The sequence below is a fragment of the Apodemus sylvaticus genome, chromosome 7 (assembly GCF_947179515.1).
Source record: "Apodemus sylvaticus chromosome 7, mApoSyl1.1, whole genome shotgun sequence".
NCBI classification, from domain to species: Eukaryota; Metazoa; Chordata; class Mammalia; order Rodentia; family Muridae; genus Apodemus; species Apodemus sylvaticus.
The window spans coordinates 101,367,155-101,390,010 of record NC_067478.1 but is presented as its reverse complement, the minus strand read 5'-3'; the positions used below and the strand labels follow the sequence as shown (position 1 = coordinate 101,390,010).

The 22,856-nt window shown below is 45.4% G+C and overlaps 1 protein-coding gene across 1 annotated transcript in view; it reads right to left on the bottom strand.

Annotated features, from left to right (window-relative positions):
• Window positions 1-1,118: 1,118 nt before the first annotated feature.
• The window catches only part of Barx2 (BARX homeobox 2), a 68,918-nt gene continuing 47,180 nt past the window's right edge, over window positions 1,119-22,856 (bottom strand). The window contains exons 2-4 of the mRNA XM_052186954.1: window positions 14,219-14,549; window positions 9,433-9,517; window positions 1,119-1,385 (exon numbers count right to left, since the gene is read on the bottom strand). Coding sequence (XP_052042914.1) covers window positions 1,119-1,385; window positions 9,433-9,517; window positions 14,219-14,549 — 683 coding nt within the window. The remainder of the gene's footprint in view (window positions 1,386-9,432; window positions 9,518-14,218; window positions 14,550-22,856) is intronic.

Sequence of the window (22,856 nt, the reverse complement as noted above, 5' to 3'; positions counted from 1 at the left end):
GCACACACAATGCCATGTGCATGCACCACACACACACACACACACACACACACACACACACACGTGAAAATAAAATAAGTACATTTTTTAAAATACCACAACTTTCAACATTGGAGTCCCCATCTGTGCAGCCGCTGGCTATGGAGTAGCTTCATGAGACAGCACAGCTGCTCAGCTCCCGGACCTGGTGACCACCACGTCACTCCCGTGACTCCTGTCCTCAGGCTAGGCTATGGCCCCAGCCTTCTGCTTTGTAGACGGGAAAAGAAAAGTCCAGGGAAACTGACTGCCTCTCTTCCCATAGGACACTTCTCTAAACAAAGGAACAAATGAACAAACAAACAAACAAGACGATCCTCCTGAAAGATTTATTTTTAATTAAAAAATAAAAGTTATCTTAACATATCTGCATTCGCAGCTTCCAGGATGGCAACTTCATGAAGCAGGGTAGCCAAGGATCATCAGGTCTGCTGGCACCTGACCGTCTTATAAAGGTACAAAGGCACGCGTGTCTCCAATCGGACAAGTAGGACTCGGAGATGTCCCTCGTAACTCACAACTCCCTCCAACTCCTTTTTTTTCTTTTTTTCTTTTCTTTTTTTTTCTTTTTTGTCTGCCTTTAACAGCTTCCCCCCACCCCACCCTCAAAAAAAATTTCAATTCTCTTAAAACTACAGAAATAAGCGCCAAGTCAGCAAGGATCCTGGGCAGGTCTCCCAAGCACCTCCACCTACCTCTCTCTGCTTTGCTGACCTGTTGCCCAGAGGGGAGCAGAGAGGCAGAAGAGCAGCCCTTCCTGCGGCCCAGCGGAGCCTGTCCCACTCACAGGCTGCTGAAGCCAGCCCTACAGCTGTCACCCAAGCCTGGGCAATCAGATCGAAGGCTATCTCCCTTACAGAAGGGTATCTGTGGCTAACACAGCCTTGCAAGAAGGTTAAGTCCCACACAAGCGAGTCTTCATCAAACGCTCCAGATGAAAATGCCGCGGGGACGAGGGAGACCGGAAGTGCTCCTCTACCCACGTTACTAGTCTTTAGAGGTCCTCTCTCCCCCAGAGTCTCCTTGCCTCTCTCTTCCCTTCTTCCCAGTCTCCCCTTTTCCCCCCAAAGAACTTTATTTTAGCTTAATGGCGGGGGTTCAGAGGAAGCTTCTGGCAACTCCTGGGGCTGGTGAATCGGTTCTGCCACCCCCAAGGGTACAAGGCACGCTTTGGGCTCCTGGGTATCACAGGGCTCCTCCTGTCCCTTCAAGGATTCCAGCGGCTCCTGGATCTGGGCCTGGCTGTTCATCTTCTCTTCAGCTTCAATCTCTTCTGATGTGGGAATGGAGTTCTTCTTAGGGCGCCCCTTAGGTTTTGTGGGTGCTTCCTGTCCACCTTTAAGGACCTATGTGGGGAAGAAAAGAAAACTTATTGAATCCATGAAATTCTCCATCCTGCTCCTGGTGCACCCTCACACAGCACTGTGTAGTTTCCCTCCAGATAGAAAAGCCACAGGGCTTGGCCACATGTATTTTAAGGCTACCCCTATCCCCACCCCCACCTCCCCACCCCCAGCCCCGTAGCCAGCTTCTTCCATGCTCAGTGAATTTTAATCAGCATCAAATACTTCCGGCGTTTAAAACCCTGACCATGAACAGAGAAAAATGTCACTTCCTTTGGTAAGGAAAGAAATTAAAGTTAAGATGCTAAGGAGATAACTACAGACTGACAGATTAAAAGAACAGGACCTATAACAAGCAGGAAAGTAAACATACATGTGTGAAATGGAGCCTGGATCATCTTTTCAAGACAATCTGACAATTCAAGTTAAATGCTTTTAGCTGTGAACCCTTTAAAAAAAGAAGTGCCTTGCACTAAATTCTCAGCACTCACACTTTAAAAAAATATAGGTTGAGCTGCAAAACAACCACACACCAAATGGCCTTCATCGGTAAAAATGTTTATATAGTTGTCCCATTTTTGTGATCTACACAAGAACCCCCATGAGACAGGTAGATATTATTGTTTTCAATAGTCATAGTTTACTTAGTAAGGAAATATACAGTCCTTCCTCCACTGACTCCAATCCCTGGTTCTGTGTAGTTAACATTCCTGGCTAGTGGGAAGAGCTTTGGGAAGGCTTGAATCAAAGAGAGAAGGGATAGGAGATATTTTTGCTACTTTCTGCATTAATTGGATTCATATCCCTGTGGCATCATATCTGAGATGAAGGAACATCTCTCTGAAGCAACAGTTTATTTTCACTTGCAGGTTAGTGGTTTTGGTTCACGGTTGGCCCACTACTTTTGGACATACGATGAAGTCAGATTGTCATGTGGGAGAACGGTGCGAGTTGCTGATTTCAAGTGATCAGGAAGCAAAGAGAAACAAGAGGACTAGGGTCTCAGTGTCCACTCGAGGACACTTCTCAGTGACCTAACTTCCTTCCGCTGGGCTTCACGTCTTAAAGCTTCCAACTTTCCTCCACCACTGATAGCATTTCAGGCTAGAGACGTCCTACATGTGGACCTAGATACAAACTAGATACAAAACATCTCTGACTTATTCTTCCTCTTCTCCGTTTGCACAGAAACTGCTTAAGGACAAATCTCTCCCGACCAAGACCTCTCTCTGTAGGCACTAGGTATTTATCTATTTTGAAAAAGGTATTCTGTTTCCTTCTTCAAAACCAGAAGAGGACCTCCTTGGGCTGAACTTCAAGAATGAGTGCAGTAACTCATCAAACCTTAAGTTCTTATTAAAATAGCTTTGAGACATAATTTGCATTCCTGCTTCGTGTATTTAAACTGCCCAATTTAACAATGTTTAGCATAATTGCTAACTTGGGCAACTCTCACGTCAGTGCAATTTTGGATCATGTTTCTTCATCCCCAATAGAAACCTGATACCCGTTAGCACCAAATCATTACCCTGCACCTCGGCCATCAACCGCCTTTTCACATAAGCAGAATCATAACGTGTGGGCTTGGTTTGCTTCACTCGGCAGAGTGTCCCAAGGTCCGTCTACGCTGTAGCACATGTCAGAAAATAATATTCACTATATGTCTATATCAGTTTGCTGACTCCCTCCCTCATCAGCTGACGGACACTCAGGTTACACCCACCTTTGGGATCAGTGAATAATACCGTCGGGAGCATGGGTGAACAGACACTGCTTCAGAGCATGGGTGAACAGACACTGCTTCGAGTTTCCCCCCTCGGATCTCTTTCAGGTCTGTACCAGAAACGGAATTGCTGCATTGTCTGGTGACTCTATGATTGACTTTCTGAAGTCTCTTTCTAAAGTGGCTGCACCACTGGACATCCCAACCAACCACGTGTGTGGATTTTAACCCTCCACTTCCTCACCAATGTTTGTAATCAATCAATCCTTCCTGATTATGGCCGTCCCAGCTAGTGCGAAGGAGAGTCTGTCTCAGTGTGGTTTTCATTTGCATTTCCCTAATGTTGAGCAGCTTCTCGTGTGATCTTTTAAAAATAAATTTTAATTAAAATATAATGATATCATTTCCTCTTTCCCTTCCTCCAACTGTTCCTATGTTCCCCCTTCCCACGTTGGTCTCTCTCAAATTCATAACCTTCTTCTTCTTAATTGTTGATATATATATTGCCTAAGTATGTTAAGTACAGCCTGTTCAATCTGTATAATGCTCTGTGCATATGATCTCAGGGCAGACCATGTGCACATTAATTTGTCTGTTTGAATTGTCTCCTTAGTATATAGTATAAGAGATTTTTAAAAACCATCTAGATTCAGGTTTCTTATCAGATAGAACACTTAAAAATATCTGTTCCCATACTGAGGGCTCTCTTTCCAGTTCTCTCTCTCTCTCTCTCTCTCTCTCTCTCTCTCTCTCTCTCTCTCTCTCATCTTTTCACTTTGTGGTGGTTTCCTCTCTCTCTCTCTCTCTCTCTCTCTCTCTCTCTCTCTCTCTCTCTCTCTCATCTTTTCACTTTGTGATGGTTTCCTTCACAGCACAAAAGGGTTTTTGATTTGTTTAATTTTTTTTATTTTTTGGTTTTTCTGTGTAGTCTTGGCTGTCCTGGAACTCACTATGCAGACCAGGCTGGCCTCAGACTCAGAAATCTGCCTGCCTCTGCCTCCTAAGTGCTGGGATTAAAGGCGTGCACCACCACTGCCTGGCTTGCACAAAAGTTTTTAGTTCTCGTAAAATCCAACTTAATTTTTCTGTTGTTGCTGATGATTTTTTGTGTTGTATATAAGAAGGCATTGTTTAATCCTAAGTCAAAAATATTTACTTATGTTTTCTTCTAAGGCTTTCATGATTTTAGTTCTTATGTAGATCTGTAATTTGTTTTGAGTTAGTTGGCATACAAGAGGCAGGAAACTGTATAGTCTCAATAAACACCTCTTTCCAGCTGCAATTCTTCTTGACATATTCAAACCCATCCAGACAGCCTGAAGGGAGGTATGAAGCGACCTTCAACAAGGTATAGACACTAACAGAAATCGCCTCTGGAGAGAGAAGACAGCCATGCTCCTTCTTGGGTATGTCAGTATCCGATTTTGAAGTCAGTGCTTTTGAAAGTGCCTGACTGTGCCAAGACAGAATCTCCTCCATGTTGAAAGGAGCTCCACTGGGTATGAAAGAGGTTATACAAAAGCAGTTGCTCCATGCTGTAATCAGGTTAGAAAAGGGCGGGTCTAAGGAAGCCATCTAATTGGCAAAAGAAAGTCCGGCCCAGCAATTACAGAACACCACCCACACAGCTTGGATCTGCCCCACCTGGCTGTTTTCCTACAGCATGAGAGAGAGAAAAAAAAAAAAGTCAAAACAATCAGACCATTTTCTAAATGGAATAAAACATTCCAGTGCAAGCAATAATTAGGAGATAACTACACTCCTGGCTGCTTTCCGCATCGACCTCTGGCCCCCTGCCTCCCAGCACACCTGAGACCTGCAATTATCTGGAACCCGCCCTGCACCGGGATTGCACGCTCGCAAGCAGCCTGCAGCCCTCTCTGGGGGCTTGCTTTCCCACCAATTCCTAGAGACAGGTTGTTCCTTAGTCCAGAGAGGCCAGGCAACTCACTGGACATGAGGTCACGTGCTTCTCTCTGTCTCTCACAAAAACACCTAGAATATGGTATGGCATTAGCTACATCTATAGGCAGTCCTTCTCTGGACCCTAACTCTAGGTATTTGACTATAGATGAAGATGTCAAGATGTTCTTCTTGCTTTCTTCCTGAGGTATTTAGATGGGGGATTCAGGCAGTTACCTCAGAGAGAACAGGATGACAGTGTAGAACTTTGCATCTTTTTCCCTTCCCCTTCTAGACAAGAAGCAGTTGAGAGAAAGTGTTTGCAGGGATTAAAGCGAGCCACGTGGGGAGCTGGACTTAAATCTAGCATTCTTAACAGCATTTCTTGCTGCTTAATGTGCAGGAGTGCGTAAGACGGGCCACTGGCCTTAACACTTGCTATTCGCTGACCAGAAGCCAGGCTTATGATTTGGGGAGTGTTTGCTGCTCTCTCCCCTTCCCCCACTCCAGCACAGTTGGGACCCCTGAATTGATGATGCTGAGGGAAAAAAAGTCTAGGCTCCCAGGCATGAGTCTCTCCCTCAGCACTGGCGGTCACCTTAGCTGTTTGTCCCAGCCTGATGACCCAACGTCCCATTAGGCCTAGAACTGCCTGTGTCTCAGTGCCACATCAGAAGACCAAGTACTCAGGACTCCTCTCAACCAAAAGAGAAGCCTGAGGGGTCCTAGAAGTCTGCAGAATTCACTGTCGCCTTCCTATTATGGCCTCTAAAAGTTCAGATTCTTTGAAAGCATGGATTTTGTTGACACTAAAAAACACAGTGGCTAAAATCCCTTGTCTGCATCCCAAGTAGCAAGCACTGGCTTAATTATTTTATAAATGTTATCTCAGACAGCACAACTCTGTGAGGTAGATGTGAGACTTTACCAAGAAGACACACAGTAACCTGTCCAGGGTCATAACTGGTAACAGTTTCACTGAACTGTGCACTCTCTGGAAACAATGCAAAATCAAGTGGTGCCCAGGTGTGACACTATAGTCTTCCCACATTCTGGAGTAGTTAGGTCAGCTTTCGGAAGAGAACTGAGCGTTAATACTGCCAAGTACTGAAAAAAAAAAAAAAAGATGTTTTTAGCCTGATACAAATGCCGTGGATCTCCAGAAACGGAATATGGGATAAGCATCCCATCTCATGTGCAAAATTAAATTTACTTAACCCGCTATAGTTACACATGCTGACCAGTCAAAACTAGTTAGAGATCCTATCTGACTCTTGGCAGCTTTGTCCTTGGCAGCCTCAAGAGTGAGTCTGAGAATCAAATGCTAATCTTTTTCCAGTTCCAATTAGGTTACTAGCCTTGAGACATCTTTATTACCCAATTATCTTTTTTTCTTTCCTTCTGAGTACCTGAAGAGATAGCCTTGAAAGAGTTTTTAGCAGGGAACTCTATGAGGCAATCCAGAGTCAACAATGCCCCGCTGTTGTGAGGGAGTCTGAACTCAACACTCAACTGCACAGCAGGCCTTGTGTGTGGCTCCCGCCATTCTACAGTCCCTTCTGCCCCTTCTTTCTGCCTGAAGCTCCTTCCCCACGATTGCTAGACATATTCCCATCCATCCACTGGTCGGAGCTTGCGGACGCCTCTTCCACAAAGCCCTCCCTCCTCCTCTCTGCTCCGAGGCAGCATGTCCACCCTTCCTCAGTTTCCCTGACTATTCTGTGTAACTTATCTTTCAGGTCTGTTGCAATGATTCAACTGAAAGTATTTTTGTTTTATATTTTAATTAGCATACAGAGCACTAGCTTCGTTAAGTATTTTCAAACATCGTTTGTCTGTGATAGCTTTCCTCCCTTACTCCATCTCCGCCTCCCTCTGCACTCCTCACCTTATCCTTCCTGCCCCTCAGCATCCCTTTCTCCTCTCACAGGCCTTCTGGGTTTCACTACTTCCACCCACATCACAGCCACCACATGGAAACGCAAGAACCTCAACTTGTCACCTCAACCCTATTACCCGATATGAATTAACTGGCCCATGTGCTGTTGCTAACATGAACTAAACTAAAAGCTTGGTTCTCTTCTCTCCAGAAGGGACCTGAATTTGGCTTGCCTAGAAGGTTCTCTGATGTTAAATCTACTGAATTACTTCCATTTTGAAGATAACCATCATCAGGTACTCCACAACTGTGCCAGCAGTAGTGGCTGATGAAAAACAGGTGATGTCAGAGCCCAGGGTGCACACGCTGTCCCATGGGGGTGGAGGGGTGGACTGGGTGGTGCTGGCCGAGAGGACGGGTTGTCAGTTCGTTATTCGTATGACTCATTCGAAGATGGCTGATAACCAATTTAAACAATACCTGCTGCTCAGGAGACATTGGTTTCCACAATGATGATCGGTGAGGAAAGAGGAAGGTGGTGGAACTTAAAAGAAGAAGAACCCAAGGGATGTGCCCTAGGGGGGCAGGGAGGGGCACCCAGGAGAATGCAGCCCAGTATCTCACTCCCAAACTCGGTTCCTTTAGAGAACAACGCCCGCCCACCCCCAATTTCCACCATAAGTTTCATGTGTGTAGAGCCTTGCAGAATGTTTAGAATGACTATCAATCTGGATCTCACCATCCTTCAGTCTTAACTTCTGTCTCAGCTGTCTTCACTATACTCATCTTTGGGGGGATTATCTGGAAGTAAATAATTGAACCATTCTGCACACCCTTGATACTTCCTGGGCCTTCTCTCTCCACCTACAGAACAAATTCCACTAGACGCAGAGGTTATGTTTTATTTCCGTCACTGCGCTGCCACAACAGGCTAGGATGGCTCGCAGAGGAGAAGCGATGTTTAGCTTGGATGTGAAATGTGGCTACAGCATCCTCCCTTAATGTAAACCGTTCAGAGGTGGCACTTCAAGAATGGGACTGCGCTACGAGAGCTCTGGCAGCACAACAGGCTCACAATCAGAGAGGCCACTGGGAGATGGGAGCCCGTGGAAGGGAGCACGCTTTGAAATAACCTGGCCTGTCACCAGCCCTGCCATGGGTCCCTGAGATCAGACTTCCTGGGAGGGGAGCTTATCCTGCTGCCCACTGACTATGATGCACACCTAGTTTGAAGACTACTGCTCTCAAGGACACGGACACTGGAGCACGCGTCTTCTCTATGACTATCGCCAGAAAATACTCAGCTATTGCCGGGAGGAGAACGGAGTTCTTTGGACATGCCAGAAGGTGGGGTTGAGGAGGCTTGTAGGTTTTCCCCTTTGGTTTCTAAAGAAACTGGTTAAGAAATGAGGTCAACCAGAGGGACTAAGCAACAAGGAAGACTTGAATGGAAGATGTAAGGATCTCCTCCAGGGAAGGGGAAATAGAGTAGATTTCCCAGGTGAACTACAAATGGATAGGGCTGGGAACAGGCAGGATCAAATCGGGGAAGGAAGGAGAAAATACCAGGGAAAATGGCTGGAATTGGGGGACATTTCAGGGGTGAGGTGGGAACCTAGTGCTATGGAAACTCCATGGAATCTAGGAGAGTAACCCTAGCCGAGGCTCCTAGTGAGGGGGAGACAGGCCCTGCTCTGGTCATCTTCTATAACTAGGCAAAGCCTCAAGTGGAGGGGTTGGGACACCAACTTGGGCACAAAGCCTTCTACCTGCAGATTGTCCTGCCTAGAGTGTGCTGGGACTGGGAGTCCAGCACAATCATCACCAAAAGGGCCAGAGATACTTCCCCCAGCTACCGATGGGAGCAGATGCTAAGTACCACGGCCAAACATGAGGAGGAGCTTAGGGAGTCCTGCAGAGGAGAAAGAAAGATTAGAGGGACCAGAGGGGTCAGGGATACCACACAAACACGGCCCATAGAATCACCCAACCCGGAATTTGCCGAGAACCTGTAGGGGTCTCTCCTGGGCCCTCAGCATATATGCTATAGATGCATAGCCTGGTGTTACTGAGGGGATCCTAAAAAAACGGGAACGAAGACTCTTTTGCCTACTTGTGGAAGAAACTGTTTTCCGCCTACTGGTTTGCCTTTTTGCCTTGACGTGATGCTATCTATATACCTGGCCTTATTGTAGCTTGTTTAGTTGATGTCCTTGGGAGGACTACTCTTCTCTGAGGAGCAGGGTGGGGGTGGGGAGTAGATCTGAGGGAGAGGGGAAATGAACACGCAAAGGTGAGAGAGGTTTGGGAGGAGAAGAGGAAACTTTGGTCTGGATGTAATACAAGAGAAAAGACTAAAAGACTAAAAAATGTTTTGCTTTCTTTTGTTTTTTAAATTAGGTCAAGTTCAAACAGCTTCCCTCCACAACCAGCACCTCAGAAGACCTCACTGTCTTGAAGCCTAAAGTACCAGAGATCGTTCCTGCTTCCCAACAGCCCCAGACTGGAAATTTTTCCCATTAGAATGAGCCCTTGCCCTTTCTTACCATCTTCTTCCATTTCATCCTGCGATTCTGATACCAAGTCTTCACTTGCAGCTGAGTGAGTCCCAGGGACTGGGCCAAGTCCAACCTAGAAGGCAGGAGACACAGAGGAAGGGTGAGGGAATGGGGAGTGAGCCAGAGAGGTGGGGGCACGCTGGCTGGCACCTGGCACTTGCTACTAAAGCTCAGACTGCCACCATTAACCCAGACCATCGCCAAGAGGAAGCGTGTCCCCCTTCTGAGGACACTGTCTAGGACTGGAAAACAGAAATAGCGGCCACACGTGAGAACATGGAGAGAGCCCTCATCCCAGATTCGTTCTCTCTCTGAAATGAATCTGAACATCCAAGCTTCATCTTCACACCCCGTACTCTATAAAATGTATGTTGGAATCTCAAAAACTGAAATAAAACGTAAAGCTATACTTCTATGGGAATTTCACTCATCACTCCAGATTCACCTCTGGTAGGTGAGCGTTCCCGGCTCCCATAATTTCTTTGACCCAGGAGTCACCCCAATGGACCGTGTTGTCAGCTCTCTCCAGAGTACATGTTACTTCTGCCACCCCCAGCTCAAGACCAAGTCTTTCACTTAATTTATGTTCACAAAACTACCTACTGCGTGACTAAATCCCAAAGCAGGGTTCAGAAATATTTCTTGCATATGCATGTGTATATGGTATGTATTTCTACACACATACATGTTTGTGTGTGCTGTATGTAGAAATCAAAAGTTGACGTCCAGTGTCATCTCTATTACATCCTACTGTATTTATTGAGAGAGGGTTATCTTGTTAAACCCAGAGGTTCACCATTGTCCTGGGTATCCCCTGTTTTTGCCTGCTAAGTACTGGGATTCCAGATAGCAGCCAATTTTCACAAAGGTTCTGGGGATTGGAATTTCATCCCTCATTCTCTCCAAGCCTGTGGCACACGTGCCTAGACATCCCTTCCGCCCCGGGAACTGTGGCTGCCCTGACTTATTACAGTGAGTGTAATGTGCAGCCATACAGAGTCCAACGAAGCGCCAAACCCATGGTTCCTCCTGCTTCCCATGCTCACTGGATTTCTACTTTTTCTCTGCATCCCTCTAAAAAGCACTAAGGTCAAAGCCATCTGTACAGTGAGAAGTGATTCCAGCAACACAGCAACCATTTCCAGAGCAGAGCGTGCCAGCATCCCAGACACACTCTAAGCCCCTGCCCGATGCTATCTTGTCACCACACCAAATGGGTATGATTATTCCCATTCGACAGATATAAGATTTAAAGCTTAGATTTGCTTAAAGATTTCTCAAGGATATGGCTAAACTCTTCCTGACACTTGCTTTTCTGTTATATAAAAATCTCTTGGCACACACACAGGTTTCTTTGCTTTCATTGCTCACGGATGCCTCTGTGTTACCTCAGCAGACAGGAGTAGATGGGGAAAGACTATGTGGTACAAAGAGCCTGAAATAAGCTCTCTTCTGGCTCTGTTATTGCTGACTCCTGGATCCTGGAGCGAGAGTGAAATCCGCCCATGACTGACGTGTACACCACCATCTTTATGAGGGTCCGCCTCCCAACACTTCTCCACAAAACAGAATCGTGGAGGGGACACTGAGATGCCACAGCCTGAACAAGGACCCAACACTCCAAACGGGACATGGAATATTAAGGGGAAGTTAGCCAGGTTTCTATCCTAGGTTCTCCAGGCTGCAGCCAGGGACCTATATGGTTACCTGGGTACCGCCTAGGGGGACATGAGATCCGAGAAAACATGAGCTACCTGCCCGCAGCCTCCCTCGAGCTCCAGCCCCGCTCGCTCGGTGAAGCAGTTCAGACTTGCACGTCAGCTTGAGCCGTGGCCACCAGTGCTTGAAGGTCACCAGGTTTCTGAGAACTGCCGCTTGCAGATCTAGGGCCGACTATTTCTCGCAAGCCCGCACAGGCTCAAGCCACAGCCACAGGCAGTCCAGGTGCAGCAGGCAGTCCAGGTGCGACGCCTCAGCTGCAGCTTTCTCTACCCGAGGAGATCTGGCATTGGCACAAACACTGCCATTGACCCTGGTATCAGGCAACGCTTGGTGTTTACATACGCAGCTGCCCAGGACTCCCACTCTGATTGGGCAGTCCATTAATGAAACTTCTAATCATAATTTTAAAAATAGAATCTGTCTTCAAAGAACTGTTGTTGAGTCTGTCTTAAAGCTACATTCGCATATACATGGCCATCCCTGTAGAGGGGCAAGGGGCAACTGAACATTTTATTGGAAGTGATTCACTGACCAAAGCAATAGATGCCCAATGCCAACAGCATTGGCTCTTCTCTTTAACGAAGTACTACGCCCTAGGGAGTTGTTCATTATGAACTGGGCAATCCAACGCTATCCCCCAATTCTTGTCCAAGAGCCGTTCTGGGTTCTGGTGGTGCTAAGGGTCCCTTCAGACTCCTGCAGGGTTTTCCTGAGCTTGGTTCACCTGAGGCCATCAGGTGCATTAGTCAGTGGAAGGTTCACAGTTCTACCACAGCATTAGCAAATGTTGTTAGCTCACTCGGGAAAAATGCATCCTTGACTCATGCTGGCTGCAGAAAAATCTCACTGTCATCAGCTTTCTCTCATTACCTGCCACCGTTACAAATTCTCACTTCCCTGCATAGTCACTCAAATGAAGTTGCCTTGGAAACCGGGGAAACAAACACAGAGGAGGAGGAGGGCAGGAGCTGTGGGAGGAGGGAGTGCTCATGGCTCTGGTCACGTAGGGAGGTAGGGAACATCACATCGGAGAGGGTGGACTGGGGCGTCAGCTTCAATGCCAACCAGATGGAGTCTCCCTCCCTGTGCACGTGAATCAGTTCTGTGTGGGTCACCTAAGAGATGCCTGGGCAAGTATCAGGAAGCCCCAACAGATCTATTAAGAACTCTCTCTCCCCTCTCTCCTCTTTCTCTCTCTCTCTCTCTCTCTCTCTCTCTCTCTCTCTCTCTTTCTCTCTCTCTCTCAGAAATAAGTCTAACTTTTAACCATACTCTCTGAAGCCTCTTAGATACACAACCATACAACTAGGGCTGACGGCTGCTCCATCCAGCTACACAAAATCCATGAAGCGTAGTTCCCTGCAGCCTGGACATCCCATGCATTATTTCCCACCTCACAGACCCGTCTGCCCAAACGGAACCACAATGCGAAAGTTCGAAGCAGAGCTCACTCCTCCTCTTCCTCAAGCCCAGCCTGTCCTGTCCGGTCCGCTTCCATGAAGAGCATCCTTGTTTCCGAAGGGCCTGCCTCATTCAGGAACCTCAGCACACTCGACTCTAGCCCTTCTTCCTCACCCAGGGGCGGGTCTTCCCATTCCATTTCCATCCTAAACCATCCCTGCTCCTCTCTCCAGTCCCCGCAGCCAACCCGAGATTCTCCCATGGCTGTCTTCACTTGCCTATCACCCATCCGTCATAGTGCTACTGAAGCTATGATTCTAAAATGTAAGTCTGCATCTTATGGGCCAGTGACTGCCTCGGCAGGGAGACCCTGTTCCTCAGTCAGGCATATCAGGTCCTTCCTACACCCATGCACACCCTAAAGTAGAAACACCCATACGTGTAGTTCCTTCGGCATGCCTAGTGAGACAAGAGTCTATTCCTTTCAGGGATATCTCCACGTAATGTAGGATGATGCTCTCTCTTCTGGAACCAAGGGTCTTCTTAAAGGCTTTCTTGCCACGCTCAGCAATATCTTTCGGTTTCTATGGCAACATATGGTACCACTGCCGGCTCACTGTGCTATAGCAACTGTAGGCATTCTTCCCCACCCCCATCCTCCATGATGTCCTTTAAAACAGGGCTCTGTTTACTAGAGAGCATTCCCTGCCACCCCAACTTGGAGGACCCAAGAGACCCTCAGCTAGCAGCTGACTTATAGAGCAACTAGACAAGCTCTCCCTGAAAGGGAAACTTTGGAGAGTGTGCTTTCACGTTCTGTTTCTTTCCTAAGCAACTACTAAATAGTTTCAGGCATTCAATTGCATTTATTTCCTGTTCTCTTTCATAGGATTGGAGTCAACCTAATAGGGACAAAGCATTTAGCAGTAATAATAATAATAATAATTAATAATTAATAATAATAATTTGAAAGATCTGGAAAAGTTTCCCAATAAATAGGCTCATCCCTGAGCTCAGCCACCTCAGGGTAAGATAAAGGAACAGACGTATTTTGTAATTAAGACACTAAATTAAAGACAGAGGGCCCCTGGAGAAAGCAAGCACTGCAATCATTCCAAACGTGAATTACAAAGAAGGGACTTCCCTCGAGCTTTTCAGTGGTCTCTGCCAAGTGGCTCTGCTTTAATCCTGATCAAATGCACGAAGGTCTCAGAAACAGCCTCACCTAGATCAGTCCAGGACTTTCTGTCCAGAGGCAGGCCCTCAAACTGAGTCAGCCTGGTACTCAAGAGGACAAGGAAGGGCTAAAAACCACAGGTTGAGACCCACTGAGTGTTATGCTAAATGTCTGGGGCTTTAAAAACCAAGCCAGATTCCAGACAGAGAGTATGATTTTTCTTTTCTTGGTATTCTGAAGAGGCTTATCAAAAACATAGGACAGAGGAGAAAGCATCCTTTCAGGCACTATGGACTGATGGGATAGATTCAGGTGGGCTGTCTCTTCTAACTCAAAGTTGACAGAACTTAAACAAAGGAATAAAATCTGGACGAGAATGTAAGCCAGCACTGAATGAATCTACAACCCACAGAGTGCAGAACCCTTCTCCAGGTGGTACCTACAGAGAGTGAAGTCCCATCCTTTGGACCTCACCTGTCTGGGGTAGACAAATACTTCTGCTTCTGGAATTTCTTCTCTAGGCCCATGAGCTGCAGCTCGGTGAAGATGGTGCGACTCCTGCGTGGTTTCTTCTGCCTGGGTGTGGGTTGTTCTGTCTCAGATTCGCTGCTGGCTAATGCCTCACCACCGGGGGTCTCAGCAGCAGCAGCAGCAGCAGCAGCAGCAGCAGCAGCCTCAGCTGCAGCCACTGGATGGCGAGGTAACACTGGGGTGATTCCCGGGCCTGTGGGAACCAGGTGGGAGATGACTGTGGGCTGCCGGGTGATCACAGACAGGAGAGGATATGCCCGTAGTGAAGGAGAGCCTGGAAGGCAAACAAGAGTCGAGTCACCACAAAGTCCGGAGAGACCAGGGACAAGGAGACCAAAGAGAACCCCTTGCTAAGGCCGGAATGAATGCAGGGCCTCTTGCACATCCGAAGGTACAAGAAGAGTAAACAAAATCAGCGACTCAAGATCCTGAACTGCAGGGTGAGCGGGCTACACAGAGCCCTGCTCCAGCTTGGGGTGTGAGGTCACTTGTGCCCCACTTAGCCAAAAATGGCTTCTTGTAAGTCCCCTCATTTAAGTAACTCCCCTTTCCCTGTGAATGCCTAAGTTCTGGTTTTGGTGATATAGATTGATAGAATCAGACAAATAAAGAGCAGCAGCTGAGAGAGGCTAGAAACATGAGCATCAGAATTCCAGCAACAGGTCTGCAACATGCAAAACCCAAAGAAAGAAAGAAAGAAAGAAAGAAAGAAAGAAAGAAAGAAAGAAAGAAAGAAAGAAAGAAAGAAAGAAAGAAAGAAAGAAAGAAAGAAAGAAAGAAAGAAAGAAAGAAAGAAAGAAAGAAAGAAAGAGAGGAAGGAAGAGAGGAAGGAAGAAAGAGAGGAAGGAAGGAAGGAAGGAAGGAAGGAAGGAAGGAAGGAAGGAAGGAAGGAAGGAAGAACCAAAACAAACAAAACAAAACAGTCTTTGATCTTCATCATAATTATGGCATTCTCATAATTATAAAATCACATACTCAAAAATCTCTGTGCCTTGAATCCTAAGGATGTTCAGAGAAGGATGCTTGATGATTATCCCACTGAACTCCATCTTTTCAGGGAAGCTAGTCCCAGAAAAGTTAAATGACTTGCCTAATACAGCATAGCAAGGAAAAGCAAACTGAGGGGGTCAAAACCACAATCTTCTGGCTTAATGTCCAGGGCTCTTAGCAAGGGGTCATGAGTCACACATTTACGAGGAAGAAACAAACAGATGTTTAATTCACATAAAAACCTGGCTCAATTATGATTAGTTAACCTACCAGAAGCACTGTTTAAAGAGGTTCTCAGGCTGGGTTGGAGCGTTCTGAAGTTGATTAACAATGTCTGCCATGGGCAGGTCATAGGGTGCACAGGTTCAGGAACATATATATAGTTTTTACACTGCTTCTTAGGAAATTCACAGCAAAAGTGCTTTTGCAGCTAACCATCTAAGTCTATAAGTGCACATTTTAAAAGGCCACTTCCTGTTACTGTTTATAGGTTGAAGTTTAAAGTGTCCTTGTCTCTCTTGTCTCAGTTTCGTCATCTAGATAACAAGAGTAGCTAACTTCCCAGAACTCTTCAAATTCTGCAATAATGATGCTACACCAAAGTATCTCTCGGCCCACATTTGACAGCTGATGAAACCAGAGAAGACTGGGGGCTGCCCTTTGAACTTCATTGCAGGCCTGTGAGCGGCCACAAAGGCAGAGCAAGAGAGAGCCAACCGACATTCACACTCGAGCCCAGCTCCATCCCAGGAACCCCTGGGGCGGGGGTGCTGTGTGTGAACCCGACTCTCCTCTGGCTTGGCACTGCTCTTTGAATTCATTCCTCTGCCTGCATTCTGGATGCCAGGCCTAGTCATTAAAACAGATAACTGCTCTTGTTCTTCAAGAACCCTCGAGTGAGGCCCAGTAGAAACCACAAAGTTGTTAGGAAACAATAAATCACTGAGTGTAACAACTCCCAGGAAACCTAAAGCCCGCTCTAACACTTGAGGGCTTGTGTTGTGGATTCATTTTAAGAAAAAATAAAAATCTGGGCTAGTCCAATAGCTCAGGGGATGAAGAACACTTCTGCCCTTTTTGGGGGGCCCTGAGTTTGGTTCCCAGCACCTGTCACATCTTCCTGTAACTCCAGTTCCAAGGGGTCTTAGGCCTCTGGCCTCCAGGCGTACTGCACTTACTTGTACAAATAATAAAAGTAAATTCAAGGAGAAGAAAAAAATAAAGAAACACTATTTTATAGCAAGAAAACCAAGATGCTGGGTGTGGCCTTTGGTTCTCTCTGCACACATCAAGAGATGACTCTGTGTGAGAAAGTCTCCAGAAGCTTCTATAAAGGCAAATGTTTCTCATCTCAAACCACTTTCTATACTTTCCTTCATACTTTATTTCTTTCTTTAGGAAACTAGTTTCTGTTCTAGGAATTCAAACGTTTGCCAGCCAGGAAATGGAAAATATTCTACTTGAAAGTCTAAGTTTTATTACTTTTCTCATTGATAAAGGAGTCAAAAAAATTGTATGCTAAAAGACGTGGGGTGATAGGCACTTGCCCACTGTTGCTGGCAATATAAAAAGATAAAACTAGAAGAAAAAGCATTTTCCATTCCCATCATCAACATCTGCCAAGTCACTAACAGAAATTCCAGGATGATATCTACCATCCATTTGCACAGAGATTTGTGTACCACCATATCCACTGCAGTCTTGTCTACACTAGTGGAAAGGGGGCACAATCCACATACTAATTAACACGGCAATGATCTGGGTTATTTCTGCAGTGCGGCCTAGTGGTATAATCTGATAAATGCATAGATGAATGAATCAACTAACTATCCAAATATATATTAAGTGAGAAAAACATAGTATGAAACTTGTGTCATCAGAAAAGCTATGTGGCCACTTTCACAAATGCATATTTTTAGAAATCCAAAAGGCTATTTACCTCCCCAGTAAAAATAACAAGCTCTAGGGAAAGGCGGACGTAAAATAGAATAGAAAGGAGAATCGTTGGTATTGATGTCTGAGCACAGGCCATGGGCCACCTGCTCTGGAAGCTGGGCTTACAGCTGTGAACGAAGCACATTTCACCTTCATTGACGCTCACATTTCAGTAGAGGGTGCAGGCAACATAGAGACAGGCAGTGGTGAGCTCTACCGAGAGAGCTAGAGCAAAGAGAGAAGATGGAGCGGGTATGGGGAGAACTCTGAGGAAAGGTGGCTTTTCAGAGGATGAGTGTGTCTCAGTGTGCTAGTCTTGAGAGGACACGGGGTTGCTGAGTACCTCCAGGCACAGAACCAGCGTGTGCAATCCCTTTCAGGGCAACAAGCTTTGACTCAAAGACTAGTAAATGCCAGAGAAGAGCAGAAGACTTCAAAGAGACTTGCTGGGGTCAGGTCATATAGAGATGTGGTTCAGAATGATGGAAAGCCATCTGTGAGATTCTGCCGGGCAGGAGGGAAGATCTAGTGATCGATAATCGTTATGGCCAGTGTGGAGAACAGGCTCAGGAGCAGGTGGGGAGACTACAAACCCAGTGAGGAGCAGAGGCCAAGTCCCCAGGCCCTAGAGACAACATTTGTGGCCATGGTAATATCAGATTCTGGGTATATTTCATTGATAAGGCAAAGAAGCCTGATAGAAAGTTCCAGAGCCTGGGTGAGTGGGAAACCGAGACCGCTATGGTAGATGAGTAGCTGTTAGGCATCTCTGATGTGTTGAGGGGGCAGCGAGGTAACCTTGTCTGAGGTTCAGGGGAGCTTTGACTCACCCAGTGTATGTGGCATTTTGAGGCATGAGCTGAAATGAGGTCACCCAGAGAGTGAGTGGAAGAAAGAAGAAATCCGAGGACAGAGCCCGGGGCACACCAGCATGTGAGGTCATGAGGAGGCAGAGATGCCAGCCCCAGACAGCAAGGAAAGGACAAAGACGTAGGAGCCAGCATCCCCTGGGGCTCCAGTCCTTAGGACAATACTTCTGTGGCCTGCAGTCTGTCACATGCATGAGGTATTTCTGTAAGTTGAAGAAGGAAGAATTTAGCTAAATGAGCCTTAGGTTTCATTCTCATTCCAAAGTTCTGTTTTTTTTTTTTTTTTTTTTCAGTCTTTTTTGAGCTTCTAGAAAGCCAGGCAAAGGAAACTGATGTATAAACTATGTTTAGTTTTGTGATATTGTTGGAAAGCAAATTGTGGTGCTCTCCTTGGTTAAAGGGGACCCTCTTCATCACAGCCGGGTGTCTGCAGAATGTTTTCTCCTTATGCTGGAAGATATTTGAGTTTATATTCTAGGTTAGAACACATTCTTTCCTTCAGAATAAATGTCATTAAATGTGGAGAAATGAGAGGTCTTTATACAAGTGAAAGAGAAAACTGGAGAGTCATAGGTTAATTTAAAATAAAAACTATGCTTACTTATAAGTTTACTTGAAATAGATCATAGATCCCATTATAAACCCATAGAGTCTCATGGTTTTGTTTAGCTTGAGAATTCTTAGTAGTGGGCACCAAAAATATAACGTATTTTTAAAATGGAAAAAAAGAAAAGAAAAGATGATGCTTGCTAAAATTAAATCTTTCATATATAGCATGTTTTTTCATATGTGGGATCTAGAGTTATATTTGTGTGCATGTGCCTCTGTGCATGTTCCTGTGCACATGCATGCACGCACGTGTGTGTGTGTGTGTGTGTGTGTGTGTGTGTGTGTGTGTATTTCAGGAGAAAGAAAAGGAAGAATTGGAAGGAGAAAGAGGAAAAATTAGAAAGTGACATAAGAGATCAGTGGGAGACACAGTGGGAGATAATAAAAGGAATGGGACAGGGGAAGCAAGAGGGATGGGGGAGGGGAGGAAGGGGGAATGGGGAGGGGAGGCAAGGGGGATGAGGGAGGGGAGGGAGGGGGAATGGGGAGGGGAGGCAAGGGGGAGGACAATGGAAGAAAGGGGAATGGGGGAGGGAAGGCAAGGGGGATGAGGGAGGGGATGCAAAAGGGATGGGAAGGGGAGGGAAGGGGGATGGGGAGGGAATGCAAAGGGGATGGGAGAGAGGAGGGAAGAGGGATGGGGGAGGGGAGGCAAGGGAGATGGAGGGGAGGCAAGGGGAATGAGGGAGAGAAGGGAAAGAGGTGAGGGAGGGAAGGGAAGGGGGATGGGGGAGGCAAGGAGGATGGGGAAGGAGAGAGAAAGGGGATGGGGGAGGAGAGGCAAGGGAGATGGAGGAGGGGTGGTAAAGGGGTGGGGGAGGGGAGGCAAAAGGAGATGGGAAGGGGAGGGAAGGGGTTGGGGGAGGGAAAGGGATGGGAGGGAGGCAAAGGGGAGGACAATGGACGAGTGAGACAACTAGGAAGTATAGTGACATACATGTATGAACATTCCACAGTGACACGCATTATTTAGTGTGCTAACTTTTGACATGCAAAAGATAATATTAAGGAAAGGGAAAGACATACACTGGGAGTGGGGGAATGATTTGTATATAGAGAATATTAAAGATTTCCACTTTAAAAATTACAAAACTGATCAAAGATAGGCAAGGAGTGTGGTATATATCTGTAATTCCAACACTGAGGAGGTCGAGGCCAAAGGATTGTTAATTGGAGGCCAGGCTGGGCTAGATAGGAACAAGTTCTCATACACAGTTTTTTTAAAGACAAAGAATGAAATTTTATATAAAAATTTCATCAAGACATCATCAAAAGTGATTAAAGCAATGGATTAGTCACTGTGAAAATGCAAAATAAGACCGGCGATTCTACCATGCATTCCACCATACAGGGGTAAGAATGTCCACAGTGTCTTAAAAGCAGAAAAGGAAGAGGAGGGACTGGAATTCTTACGCACTGCTGAATGGCCTGTCTTCTTTACAAAAAAGGCTGGCAGTTTCTCGTAGAGTTAAGCATATGTATGAGCGGCAAAGCAAGGTCCTAGGTGTTGATACAAGAGAGAGGGGCACAGAAACCTGCAAGCCAGTGCTTGGTGTAGCTTCTTGGGAATTGCTGAACGCTGGAAACAAGCCAAGCGCCCCTTAGCTACAGGGGGACAAAGAACGTAGTATTCACAAAAGAACGTCGCATTCACGATTAATACTCTACACTCTCAGAAATCAAGCGAGAAGAGTTCTGATGTGCACGGCACTGGGACACTTCAACTGCATTGTTCTAAGTCAAGCAGGGAATGCGGCTTGGTGACTCCACTTTCCTGACAACCTAGGCATGGTATAACAACTGGTAGAGAAGACACTGCCAGAAAGCAGGGACTGGGTGAAGCCCACCCGACAGCAGAGCACAAAGCTCCGGGAACTGTGGGGACTGAGACTGCTTTGTGCCCTGAATCCAGCAGTAGTTATACAGGTTTCTGTTTTCATCAAGACTCTCAATACTTATCTATAACAATGAAATTTTACTGAATGTAAATTAAAAGAAAATTTAAAAGAAATGGAAAACAGCTTTGTTTTTTTAAAGGCCACTTTCACTTCCATATATTTATATTCTCAGATATCATGCATGTGTACATAGGGTCCCCCTACCCCAGGCTCTGGGAAATTGAGTCAGGGGCCTAATATATGCTAGGCGAGCATTCTGTCACTAATTCTCATGCCTATCTAAGTTTTTGTTTGGATTGGAGAGATGGCTCAGCCGGTTAAAGGTTTATATTTTGGTTTGTTTCACTGGAATTCTTATGCACTGCTGAATGTCTAAACCAAAATATGAATTTTTGCTTATTTGGTTGTTGTTGAGTTGGGTTTTGGGTTTGTTTTAAGATAGGACTTCATATACATCCCAGGCAATCGTCAGACCCTCTAATGCAGCTGAAGATGACCTTAAACATCTCATCCCCTTGACTCTACCTCCCAAGGGTTGGTATTATGGGATTGTACCACCATACCTAGCTGTTATACTTTGTTTTTATTACCAAGTGAGCATACATTATTTTAAAAGAAATTCAAAGCAATTCAGGAGTACACAAGGTAGAAGACTCCTCTTAGCTGTTTTTGACAACATGTGCCCAAGATAAATGCAGAAGTGCTCTTGTGCACATGAAAACACACTGAGTACCAAGTCTAGTCACTCTGAAGAGCATGGCTTTTCAGAGAGGTATCAGTTTATTTTCTTGTCTATGTGCATAACCAATAATCCTAACTCCATCATACAGGCTATTCAATGATAGTTTTAAATGCCAGGTTTAAGATTCAGTAAATTACAAAAGAAAAGTTGGGAATCTTTGTTCATCAGAATTCTGGAAGCCTACAAGGGAATTTCCCACCCCCAGAAGCCTGAGACTTACTTCCTAGAAAAATAGCCAGACTGAGGAAGAGATTATGCTTCCCAAGGTGACCTCTACAGGGTGATTGTCACACACAGGACACAAGATGAGGGAGAAAAAAAAGAGAAGGTTATTATGGGATGAGAGTGGAGAACATATTGTAGAGGGTTGGGAATCTGTAACTTTGATGAGAGTAGAGGCTATAAAAAGAGCAATTCTAGAAGGATGTTGACTAAGAGGTATGCAATATAACTCCATGGAAAGTTTGGATAAGATCTTCCCATTCAAGACATTTTTTAAGACTAGGTCTCTTGCTATGTAGCCCAAGTCTCCTGCTTTAACCTTCTAAGCTCTGAGACTATACCATGTCTGGCTCAATGTCAAGCCAACAAAACAAAAAATAGATTTCTGTTGTCTTTGACTATAATTTTACATATACAGTGGACTACACAGAGCACTAGAGATGGATGATTAATAGTTCATGTATGCCTGCCTTCTTTTGAAATCTGTTCTACTAGGTTCATTTCACTTTAACTATTTCTAGACATGGTGGCACACTCCCAGCATTTTGGAAACAGAGGCAGATTGATCTCTATGAGTTCAAGGCCAGCCTAGTCTACATATCAAGTCCTGGACCAGTAAAAGCTATATAAAGAAACAATAAATCCACATTAACTACTATGGATCCTTTAAGACACGTTGTTATCAAATAGAACAACACACACACACACACACACCCCAGATTTCTTCTTTTCACAAAATTTCCTGACTGGTGTCATTCACTATTTGTCTAATTGAACTTTATAATCAATGTGTTGGTCTGTTTTAAGAAACAACAACCCCCACCAGTCACACAAAAATGAAGAAGCAAATACTACTGATAGCCTGGTAAAAATTGTGCTAACCTCATAGAGTAATCTAGGGAAAGAGAACTCTTCTAATGATCTTACCCGATGGTTTACAGAGATTTGTGCAATTTGCTTAATGAAGACTAAACCAAATGAAACATTTTAAAAGCTCTGTCTATCTATCTATCTATCTATCTATCTATCTATCTATCTATCTATCTATCGATCAATCGATCGATCCTTTCCTCCCTAACTCTCTCTTCATCCCTCCTTCCCTCCAACCTTCTGGTGGCACATTTTTACAGCACATCAGAACCACCAGAGTCTATAGTACGAAGAATCTTAACAGAATATTCTAATGCAAATTCAGTGACAATAATTACATTCAGCTACCACCTGGGAGCACTTCTAAGTTGGGGACATGCACAAACGGAAAGTGACCACCATGGTAAATACAGTTGCAGTGAGACTTGGGGACCTGTATATCTTTA